The sequence below is a fragment of the Patagioenas fasciata genome, chromosome 10 (genome assembly GCF_037038585.1).
Source record: "Patagioenas fasciata isolate bPatFas1 chromosome 10, bPatFas1.hap1, whole genome shotgun sequence".
Lineage (NCBI taxonomy): Eukaryota > Metazoa > Chordata > Aves > Columbiformes > Columbidae > Patagioenas > Patagioenas fasciata.
The window spans coordinates 17,591,596-17,603,525 of NC_092529.1; the positions used below are offsets into that span (position 1 = coordinate 17,591,596).

The 11,930-nt window shown below is 40.1% G+C and overlaps 1 protein-coding gene and 1 long non-coding RNA gene across 5 annotated transcripts in view; one reads left to right on the forward strand and one right to left on the reverse strand.

Annotated features, from left to right (window-relative positions):
- The window catches only part of LOC139828791 (uncharacterized), a 68,888-nt gene extending 58,613 nt beyond the window's left edge, over positions 1-10,275 (forward strand). For 2 of the 3 annotated variants that reach the window (XR_011740761.1, XR_011740763.1), the window contains 3 exons: positions 884-1,066; positions 5,207-5,432; positions 10,106-10,275. This is a non-coding gene — a long non-coding RNA (uncharacterized lncRNA). The remainder of the gene's footprint in view (positions 1-883; positions 1,067-5,206; positions 5,433-10,105) is intronic. The other variant, XR_011740762.1, reaches the window with a different exon arrangement.
- Positions 1,915-11,930, reverse strand: part of TAFA1 (TAFA chemokine like family member 1) — a 222,870-nt gene continuing 212,854 nt past the window's right edge. The window contains exons 4-6 of one of the 2 annotated variants that reach the window (XM_071813249.1): positions 9,815-9,939; positions 7,609-7,677; positions 1,915-5,070 (exon numbers count right to left, since the gene is read on the reverse strand). In XM_071813249.1, coding sequence (XP_071669350.1) covers positions 7,648-7,677; positions 9,815-9,939 — 155 coding nt within the window. In that variant the 3' untranslated portion in view covers positions 1,915-5,070; positions 7,609-7,647. The remainder of the gene's footprint in view (positions 5,071-7,608; positions 7,678-9,814; positions 9,940-11,930) is intronic. The other variant, XM_065845759.2, reaches the window with a different exon arrangement.

The following is an 11,930-nucleotide window of genomic DNA, read 5'->3' on the forward strand; positions in this document are numbered from 1 at the left end:
TGGTGCTTGTATTTTTCAGTTGAGAAGAAGTTGTTTGTGCTTCTTGTTGGCTGGTTCAGGCATTTTCCTGTGTCAGGGAATGTCTGCTCTCTTGGCTCAAAGTCAGCTTTTACCTGAAAATCGTTCTATCAGATGGGCAACTCCAAGAAACTGTGACCTCCAAAATAAGGACTATTGACTACATCTATTTCTCAGCCCATCAGAGTTAAGCACAGACACTTCTCTGCCTTTTCTCATCCCTGCTCTGATGAGAAAGGCTCAAAGCAACTTTTACCTAGGAGCCATGAAACCAAAGTAGGGCAGGACTGTGTCACTGTGTTCCTGTGGGAACAGATGCTGTAGTATGTCTAGTGGTGATCTTCCATGCATCAGTGGTTTGCAGATCCCAGCTGAAGGGAGTGATTGTCCACCCCTGACTGCAGGCACCCTAATTCTGCTCTCTGTGACCTGAGCTAAAAGCCAAGGTCTGCTGTCAGTGAAATTTCACTGATGTGAACTGTAGATGAACCATTTGTGATGATGACCTAAAATCCAGGAGTCCTCAGTTCTATTACTGGCTTTGCTGGCGTTCTTTACCATAACCTTGGACAGGTCTCAAATGTTATTAGTCTTGGTTTCCCATCTGCAAAGAAGAGGATTCAGTTTCTTTTCCTCAGAACAGTATAGTTCTATAAAGTAAAAATATTTGTGAAGTGTTTTAACTGTGTGAGCATTTCAGAGAAGGAACCATAAATACATGTCAAGCCTATGATCTGAATTCAAACCGGTGAACTAGAAAAAGTGTTGACAGCCTTAAACCAACTGCCCAGTAAACACAGCTCCTTCTGTCTACCTGAAAGATTATTTATGGAATGTATTTCTATTTTTCTCTGACAAAAAATAGAATACCAAGCAAAGAAGAATGAACCGTTTCATTGTCAGGCAAGCTTTAAACGCTGCTTACTGGGATGCGGCTGAGGTACTGATGAAAGAGAACTTCATTTTAGGCCACAATATTAATCCTGCCACTGAAGAAGAAACAAAGGCTGCCACCTTCAGATGAAGTGGATGTGTTTTCCAAGCCAAGGTATGTTTATCTCTACAACTTCTCTGTCATCTGTAATTATATTTGGACCATACAGTGAAATAGAAAAGTGACAGATGGGGAGAGTTAGGAGCACAAATTATTATTTTTAATAGGAATGTATACAAGCAGTACACCACTGAAAGTATCTGCAAACTCTGTTAATTGTCAATCAATAGGCCTGATAAGAGCATTACTCATCACTAACTGTATCGCCTGCAGTAATTTTTCATGGGACTTTCTCTGTGTAATGCCAGGTTTGGGTTCACATACTGTTCATAATTGTTGGCCATAGCAGTGGACTTTCTCCATGGGGCTTTTTTCTTCAACTGTAATGTGTAGCATTACTCAAAGCAGTATCAGGTCATACCACACTGAGCTTTTTATTACCGGAGATCTTTGGACAGAAGCACATAATCTAGATTTTCTGAATCAACAGGCAGATGGTAGCTACTTTTTTCTTTTTTTTTTTTTTCAGTATTTTTTCCAACTTGTACATTTTAGATTTGCATAACTTAGTTTCACATATCTGAGGAAGAAACACTGACATAAATCTAAGTTTATCTTTGATGCATTTACAAATATATTTTTCCCTGACATGACTCTGTCTAGACTTCTGCCAGAAAACAGGAACTGTAACTTTCTTGTCTGTTGATGTAAATACCTTTCAAGATTGTGCAGAGAATGGCATGACTTTCACTTTTTCATGAGAATGTGGGACCCATTCACTCCACCACTGAAACGCACTGGGTTTGCATTGGCCAAGGTGAAAAAGCAGCTCTGACATCTTCCCACTACACATTTTGTTACTGTGCATATCACTGAAATACATGATCATCGTGACTCCAGGCTGGTTGAATTTTTTTTATTATTGTTTTCAATTTGGTTCACTGAGACAATGAAGGTTAGCTGCATCCAGCTCTTAATTTGACTTCACGTTTTATTAGTCATTATTTTTGCAAAGGCCTTAATTCCCCTCTAAAACATTTTAATTAAAACAGCAATTTCTCAGTGCTGCACTTCATGAACAGATTTTGCAGCAACTTCAAAGAGACGCAGATGTTTACTGAATTTGGTGTGGTGATATTTGAGGCTGCCTACTGGCAAAGAAAAATTCATAAACATCCCTAAGAAACTTTGCTGTGCAAATGACAACATTTCCTTCTTATATTTTAGCAAGTCTAATATTTCCCAATCTCAATAGGCATAAGCATTGTTATCTACTCATAGTCTGACCCATGTCAGATACACTGCTGTGGGGTATATACCTCTCAATGGTGATACCTCAGGCTTTGCAAAGGGTATAAGAGGCCATGGGTTAATTTGCTGTGTGTGGGTCATCTTACAGAATCTCAGTAAACTGGGAATAAGGAAACCAAACTTCAATTTCTGCTCAATTTTCCATAGCTCTCCAATGTGATTTTGAGTGGCCATTTAGCTTTAGGTGCCTCAGTTTTCAATGGTAAATGGATGATAACATATCTTGGCTTTTAATCAACTTAGATCCTGCCCCAGGATATATGTCTTAGTGCACCAAGGGATATCTAGCTCTAGAAGGTCCTGGGGTTTTTTAAGTGCTCTTCTAGAAGAATTGAGAAATGCTAAGGATTTATTTTGGAGAAGTCTCTCCTTGTTTGTGGCAAGTGAGTCTGGAGCTGGTCTGATGATCTCATTTTGGGACCACATCTATCTGTGGGTGACCAGGTAGTCAGTGGTGCTCTTCAAATTGAGGTGGTGGGATTGGGGACATATGGTCATGGCAGACCATGTCTAAAACATAGACCAGGGTCCAGGTATCTTCTGTGGTTTAAGCAGGTGGCTGTGGCCAGAAAATACGTGGCACATCCAGCTGGGCCACCCGTGAGGCTGGTTGCCACGTGGTAGCACCTACAGCTGGCAGTGAGGCTGGTGCTCCTACTTAGTATTTCTGCGCCCAGAGGAAAAACAAGTTTCTTTGTTGGACACTTTTCACTCTCATATCTTTTTGAAGGGGAAATAATAGAAGTACTTGGAAACAGCATATCCATTTCCACTGTGAGCATCAGGTAGGGATCAGCACAGAAAGCCTGCACGGAGTATGGCGTGACATGTCATGTAGCTGCTTTAATACACAGTGTAATTGCAGTGACAAATTTCTGCCTTGTGAAGCCTCAGGAACTGAAGTGGTTTCCCTGAAGGAGAAAGTTAGTGGGAGAAAATTTTTGACCATCTCCTGGTCAGGAAGTGCAGCACTTTCTCTGTGTTGGATTAAATGTTATTGGCATGGCCGAAGTGGTCTGGTGAGAGACAGGTAAGCAGGCTGAAAAGAAATTGCAAATATTAAAGAAATGAAGCAGGACTGGATAGAACAAGTTTTACAATTCCCTATTCCTCTTTGATTTGGTAGCATTAGGTGCACCAAAGGGTAGATTGCGCAGAGTTACGTGTGACAGCAAGATACTTTTCCACACGAATAAACCCCCCGAAATTAATTGGACTGGTCACAAAAGTGCCTGGGAATATGAACTATGCTTGCACATTTCAACCCTCAGATTTGATCTTTCTTCAGCAATGCAAGGGCCAGGCTGCATGGTGAACAGCATCAGCTTAGCTAGAAATGTGAATTCAAACTGTTTGCAGTGAGGTCTATGTCTCTGTGGACGCATCCTTGCTGTAAAGCATCTCATCTCAGCAGAATTAACGTTAACAAGAAACATATAAAAATTAAACTGAAAGAAACTATTCCTGAAACAAAAGCAAGGCTCGGACACACTTTGCTTTCCACAAACTGTTGTGCCTTTGTTGTGTCATGGAATTGCCCATATATATGCTTTTAGCTGGTGGAAAATGCTCTTAATGTGACTTAGTCTGGTCTGCATCAAGGGAAGCTTAACTTCAGATGACTCCCTTGTGTGCGGGTGTGCCTGAGCATCCAAGCTGTCCAGAGAGGCATTTGTTTAAGGTGAAATGCTTGTTCACAAATTGCAAACAGTCTTGTTAATAAAACCAAACTGCAACTAAAAGCCCTCTTGCATGTTGTTCTGGAAAGAAATAGCTTTGTTGTTGTTTCAATGAATTAGTGAGCCAACAACGCAAAGCTTTGGAGTTGGTTACTGGGTTTTTACTGTAGTCTCTATGAGCTATACAAAGCCTGAAGACATTGTATGTACAGTACATCTTTAATAAGAAGTCTACCAAACTCTGCCAAATCATCTTTTAATACATACTGTACTTCACTCAGTAGTTGTCCGTCTCTTCTTCACAGAATATCTAACAGCTCTAAAAATATTTTCTTGGAAGAGGATAGAATTATCATTGTTATATATCAATCAAGTATGGTTAATGAAGCAAAGCCGGCATGCTAGTATTGCACAAGGGGAAAAGCCTCCAACACAAAGTGGAACAACAAATGCCCTCAAAATTCTGCTGAAGGGAACAGGAAGCTCTGGATGCCACATCAGTAGGATTCATGTAGCTCTTAGGCATCCTTGTACCGCAGCAGGTTGGCTTTGCCTCTTCACTGCCACATTTCTCTCTGAAACAGGTAAAGATCTTCCAGACCATTACAAAAAAAAAAAAAAAAAAAAAGAGAAAAAAAAATTAGAGCAGCTGCAGCCAAGTGTGGTACTATTCAATTTCTTGAAGACTGAGGCTTTTATTTCAAAATATCATATATTAATATATATATATATTTCTATATATATACTTTAACTGGTATAAAGTAAATTGTAGATCCAAACTTCTGTGGTTGTTTTTACTTCATAATCTCGGAAACTTTACCAAAGGAACCATTTTCTTCATTTTCATTTTCAGCTGTCAAAAACCAGGGGCACTATTTCTGCTGAATACTTTCTTTCACACAGTAAAGCCACTGTTGTTAGCTGATAAACAGTCAAAGTGCAAATAAGAAATCCATTTGGCTTGTAAATGCTGAGATGGTTTTAAACTTTCAATACTTTGTCCTCATAAATCAGCAGGGCTTTCATTGTCTCCGTGCAGACGGCGCTCTGTTAGGTCCTCGGATGGATCTGCAATAAGAGTGAAAATGAGTCAGTTTTATAAATGATGAGACAAAAGACAGTCTCAGGCTTTGTGGCACTTTGCCCTGCTCATGACATAGCTGAATTTAAATTGCAATATTCTGGGGGGTTTCTTTTCTCTTAGGACTGTGGGGATTCAAGGATGTGCAAGAGGCAGACCCTGAGCGAGCTGCTGCCTGTGCCTTGGGAGCTCCTGGATGTGCATCCATCACCTGGGCTGGTGGTACAGGAGATGCCAGGACAGCTTTGGGCATGAGGCCATGCTCACCCCAGCCTTCCACCCTCCCCTTCTCAGAGTGATGCTAGTAGCTTCTGCCAGACAAGGACATGCAGATGGATCTGTCTTTCAGGTTCGTTTGGACCCCCACCAACCCACTGAGCTGAAGAGGGGCAGGATAGGAGTGACTAGCTGTATGACAGATTGGCAAGTTTGACCGACTTCATCTACTCACCTTAGGTGAGATAACACGGCCTGCAACAGACTGTAAAACCATCGCTCTTTATGACTAACACCACAATTGATCTGAGTGAACGCACTAATGGCTTGAAGAGGAAACATCACTGCCCAGAGTTTTTTTTAGGATGCTGAAATAAGAACGACTGACCAGAAACAAAACTAGCTCTCTGGAGGAGAGGCATTTGTTTCTTTCCTGCACTGATACACACAGATGAATGGCACAAGGAGTTGAACCCTTTGCTAGATTACTAGGTCAGTAATGAAACTCAAATTGAGCAGGCTTGGGCATTAAATCAGGGCTATAAATTATTAGTTAAGCACTAGGTGATATGATGAAATGCAGCGGTAGGTCTTATAGCAAGAGATATTTACTATCTTGTGCTCTGCTGCTTTGAGCTGACCTCTTAATTACAGAGACTGTTATCACAAAAATAGAGGGGTTTCTTCACTGCTCTAAAGAAAAAAATCTGGAAATCATCTGATATATTAACCTAGTTGGATAGATGTAAAAAAGAAAATAGAACTCTGGGTTCATTTACCATTTCCTTCCTTACCCCCGTTCCCATTTTCTGCTCTCCTGGTTTGCCAGACAAGTGACCCTGCTGGGTTTTCTCTCCTGGGGATGAATACATCTCTTACTTGTTTGTACACTGTCTCAAGAATTTGTGTGTTTGGTGTAGGTGCAGGGAATGACATTAGGAACACGATGCCAAAGGGCCATGGGCACCTCGGGTGCTATTTCCTTCAGCATGAGACGAGCAGTGGCTGCTAAGAAATGTGGTGCTCAGGTCCCTTGGGACAGTGGCCTGCATGTCCCTGATGGCAAAATGTGTGCTGGTACTCTGGAAACTGGGGGGGTGAGTGGGCTGTAACAGGGGTTGCAGGCTGTGATACCGGAGACTTGCGCCAAGCTGAGCTGCTCTGACAGTCCCCAAGTGCTCAAAGATTTGATTTCCATTGTTCACAGTATCAGCAGAAAAACAGCTTGTCGAAGAGGGCTAACACATGAATGGCAGGTGTCATTAGTGTGGATTACACAAAAAGAGCATTTTGCAATGCAGTGCACAGGTGAATCGGGGCAGAAAGCCCTGGGGAAGGGCATGGCGCTCCCCACAGGCCCTGGAAACCGGGGCACAGAAGGCCTGTGTAAACACCAATCCAAGAGTATGTGATTGACTCCCTCGCTCGGATGGGAAGTGACAAAACATGGAATGCACGAGGAGCCATGTTTTCATGTTTTTCAGCAGCTCTGATTCTTGCAGGCTTTTATGTGCCTTTGTGGGCTCTATCTCCCAGCATCCAGACTGAGACCATGCACTTGCATTTTCCCTGGTGCCAGTAGTTCTGCTGAAGTGCAGTGATGTGATTTCTGGTCAGGTCCCAGTACAGCTCCAAGAGCCCTGTATTTTTAAGGAAATATTTAAACTTATGTTCTTAAAAAATAAAAAAAATAAAAAAGGAGTGAATAGGAATTGAAAAAAAAAAACACAACACATTGAAACTGCTCCAAAAATTGAATTACAAAATTATTTCTTTTGAGTGTTTGTCACCTGCTCTGACCATCAAGAGAGAACAAATTGATTTACAGAGCCTGTGAGCTTTATGTCTTTGGCTTTAACAACTTAATTGGTGAGCTACGCTAAAGGACTAAACACAGGAACAAATGCATGAAAAGGAAGGGAGGATGTGCTGGCAAAGCCTTCACTGAGAACCAGCCATGAATTAATACACTACACTGTAAAATTTCATATATTGTGTATATGCATGTGTTCATATACATATATATACACACACTTGCTTATATCTGATTTACTGTAGGCCTTGAAGAATATACTAATAGGTATTTTGATCCTGTGAGTCATAAATGTGTATGTTTTCCTTGACAGGACAGCAGCTGCCTAACATAAATGTATTTAGTGCAAGGAAAAGCCTTCATTAAAATAGTTTACAGCCTATGGTGACTTGCTCTAGCTTGTTGGCTAATCACCACAGATATATCTAGGATGTTGACTGATTTGTCTTGTTTCTTCTGCTTTCTTAACTTTCTTAACTACACAAATTAGACACACATGGCCCAATCTTGCAGCCTGGACTGGGATCAGTACAGATTATACTGTAATCTCTTTCTCTGATGCCATCTGAAATGACAAAACAAAGAAAAAAATGCCTGTTTCAGGATCTGATTGCTTCTATTATTTTATATTTATGTTGCTAGACTTGATGCAGCAGTACGGATTCAAGCAAAGTTTCATGGATTATGAAGTAGAATTTTTGCTTAGAAAATGAAAGAGACAGTTGCTAAGCACATCATGTAACGTTGCCTTTGTCAATTGGGTTCTGTAATGATATTTTAAAGCAACAAAGCAAAATTCTACTGGAAGCAGCACCATAAGGTACTCCCCTCATGAGCTAATTAAAATAACTCCTGTGGGTAAATGAAGAAATATTTTTTAGTTATGAGCACTCACTCTGTAAGTATTTAATTTAAATGAAATACAATAATGCATACTGAATAGATTGGACCATACATCTGCATATTAATGAATCTGCTAAATTTCTAGCAATCACTTCAAGATGCAGGCTATTGCCTAAAACTAGTTTATATGATGAGGGTTGAGGGAGTTAAGAGCAGGACAATTTCACAGAAAAAAAACAAATGCAGTTTCTAAATTATATAATTTGCAGACAGACTGCAGAAGTACTGAATTATTGTAATTTAATCAAAGTATAACATTCTTTTTCATGTTGCTTATTGCTGCTTTAATATCACTTTCTTCCATTTTAAATCCCTAATTCAGTGAGAAAAATGTTGGCTCACTGAAAAGGACATGTAGTAGCTTCATTTCTTTTGGTTTTAATTGCACTGCAAGGCACATAGAGCAGGGCACAATCTTCCAGTGATGTTTCAGTTGTGAGCACGGAGTGGTTTGTAGCACCAACCACACTCCAGAAAGAAATTGTTCCAAGGAATCATAGTTCCCTCCATGATTTCTCCTTTGGTCTGGGAGATGGCAAAGAGGTAATATGCACCTTTTTTCAGGGGCCACTTACTGCCTTCTGCAAGGAAAACCTCCTATGCTAGTATGTATCCTAGTAATTTAATGTGGTGGTGAGATTAGCCATGCCAGAAGGCACCATTCAAGAAACTAGAGCTGTGACACAAATCCTGGGGTAAGTCATATGGAGGGAAAGAAAAGAATTCTGAAGACATGAGGATCAGTTGGGGTAAAATCTCCTCCTTCAACAGAAGGCCTAGAAGACATGAAAAATGACTGGAGTTAGAATTGTAGAAAAAATAAGCCAGGAAATCATGACACTAAGCTTCATGTTCCTGTGAATTAGTAGCTCAGTATGAGTATGTAGAACTTCTTAATGAACAGGGAAAAATTTCTTGTAAATTTGCCTTTTTTTTTCCCTTTTCATTTAGTAGGTTTCCAAAGTTATTTTCCACTTCACTGAAAGACAACTTTGTTCATTTATTAAAACTATTTTGACTTGACAACCACGTAATTTGCTTGGAAAAAAAAATCAGTTGTGGTATGAAAATAATGTAATTAAAATTGTTGAATACAGGTATAGGTGGCAGTTCTAAGAAAACGGTTGTGAAACAATTGCACAGTACAAAAGAAACCTAGAATCTATTTTTGAAAAACATTTTTTTTTTTTTTCCCAAAGGTCTTCTTATAGTAGAAGTTTAGCCAGCTCATTCATGCTCTTTCTCTTTGCAGCCATATCTCTACAATTTCCTAGCAATGCATGGTCAAAGTTGTTACCTGAATCTTCAGCATCTAAAGCCAATGTCACTAATGGGTGCACGGGGCTAGAGCTGCTCTGATGTAAGACCTGAAATGCAGATTTGGGTCCTCAGCATATCTCATGCTACTAAGCACCTGTATAGCTGATACAGACATGGCCTGGAACAGCAAAGGAATGGATATATGATGCAGTGTATCCCTTCCATTTAATGTTCTTTCCTTTATCCACTAGAACGGGATCAAGTGATATTCACTATTTTTTTGTTTTCTGAGGTTTGTCTGTAAGAAAGTGACCTGGTGATTCAGCAGCTCCAAGCTGCTGGTTATCTCAGCTGACCAGCCTGAATCCATGCAAATTTTCCCTAAATTAAGACCAGAAGTGTTAGTTGGCTGAGGAGGTATGCAGCGATCTCCAAGACTTTTACAGCAGACATGATGATGGAAAAGATACATGTGAGCAATTACTGGTGACTCCCTTTCCTATTAAGGCCTCCTAGGTATAGACAGAAACACGACTTACTCTGGTGGTCTTGATTTTATTGCCAGTCGCACACATCCATCCAGAATTATCAGGTAATGTCTTACATTCCTCTCCTTCTAGGCAGGGCTCCATCTCACACCACCATTTCCCAATCACTATTGAAGCTAAAAGAGAAAAGACAATGTTCACACTATGTTATAATGAAAAAATCTAATTAAAAAATCTCTCCAGGCTCTACTGCTGCATTTAAGAGGCAGTATCCCTTCTAAACCCTTCAGCTGAAATTTAGTTGCAAGGATTTCACATTTAATTACTTTGTTTGCATCCTAGATTCTCTACGATGGTGCACTGCTTGCCATAGCCTCCTTATGCACGAGATCTATCTCCCTGTGGCTGCAGGGAATGCTGTGATGGCAGCAATACCGCTTAGACCAAGGGACCATCCACCCTAACAACCCGTCTCTGTGAGTGGCCACTCTGATCTTTATGGACATATAGTACAAGGCAAGTCAAAAGAGATTTTACACAGTATATTATCCACATTCTCAGGACCTGTGGTTCAGGGTACTTCAGAATAAACAGTGTCTGCTTTGCTTTCAATACCTATAGCTGGCTTTTTCTTTCACAAATCTGTGCAGATTTTTGAAACTATGTAGACTTTTAGGTTTCACAGTATCCCATGACAGGGAGTGTTACAACTAGACATAGAAGGTAAGGTAACACTGAACAGCAGCAGAAGTTCAGTTTGTTGAAATGTGATTATGAATTTTATAGAAGCCATATTATCTCTAGCAGTAACTTTTTAATTTCCAAATGTTTAACATTGTAAATAGTGACAGTGTTTGGATCTTGTTGTTTGGATTTAATTGGCACATAAGTTTACAACCTTGAGTGTACCTTAATGAAGTTTCTTGTCTGGGAATTGGTATCTGTCTATAACCTTAACTGTATCTTAATGACATTTTTTGTCTGGGGGTTTTGATAAGCTTTAGCTCACCTTGTAAACTGTGAGTAGTTGGTGCATGAGTGGTTCTGTCTGTGGTTTGTTTTCCCTGGCAAAAATTAATTTCATGGTTGCACTCATGAAGCCTAAAACTGTTAAAGCTTCTCACACACTCCAAGAGAGATGCTTAACCTCTTCTTATCTCCCCACATAGCCGCTTCAAGCCCGTAACATACCTTTGAAGCAGCAATTACCTTGTATCACACCACTGAGCTCTGGAAAATGCCATGTTGTCCATGCATTGATTTAAGGATATTTCAGAGTCTATAATTAAAGTCTCGATTTATTTTTTATCTAGTTGTAATCTGTTTATGCTTACAAAGTCCTAAGGAAACCCCCCAAAGATATATCTGCAGCTGCTACTAATGTCCATCCCCTTAATTCACAAATACAAAGATGAAGCCACAAATCCCTTTTTCTCTAATCTCTAACATAAGACCAGCCCATACTGAAAAATAAATGTACCAAACCCACAGGCACTCCTAGACTAAAAAGCGCATCACTAGTCCATTTATTCATGCAAGATGAGGCTCTTATTGGCACACAAAGCAGGAGCCTGTACAAGAGAGAGACTAAACAAGTCACAAAATAGGGACTCCCTTATTTTCAATAGTTCTTGAACTGCAGTCTTGTTTTTGGGCTAGGGGAGGTGGACACTAGGTGACCACGGCTTCCAAGTTATGTATCATCAGCGTTATTTACACAGTGTTATCTTATACCCATCATGTTATCTTTCCAGACGTCCTGTTAACAGCCCCCCAAGCAGTTGATCTTGTTGGTCCAATCCTAATTTACAAGGAACAGTTTCTGTTTTGTGCTTACTTCTGAAAGGAAAAGTAACTTTTCATAGGACTGTTCCAATTTAGCATTTTCTTTTCCAGTGAGGTCCATGAAAAATGAACCACTTGCCAACAAGATCAGCCTTCAGCCACTTTGTCTGGCAGCCTCACATAATTCCTTCTCCTTAACGCTCCCCTGACTTTCTGATCCAGTTTCTTTCGCTGCAGACCAACAAAGAACACACACACACAGAGATGCAGGCATGTAGGTGTGTAATACTATGAATGTGTATTTACAAATGGGAGAGTTATGTACAAATGTTTACACCCAAACTAAGCCAAAAACTGTATTATTTAGTTAAGAATTTAACAG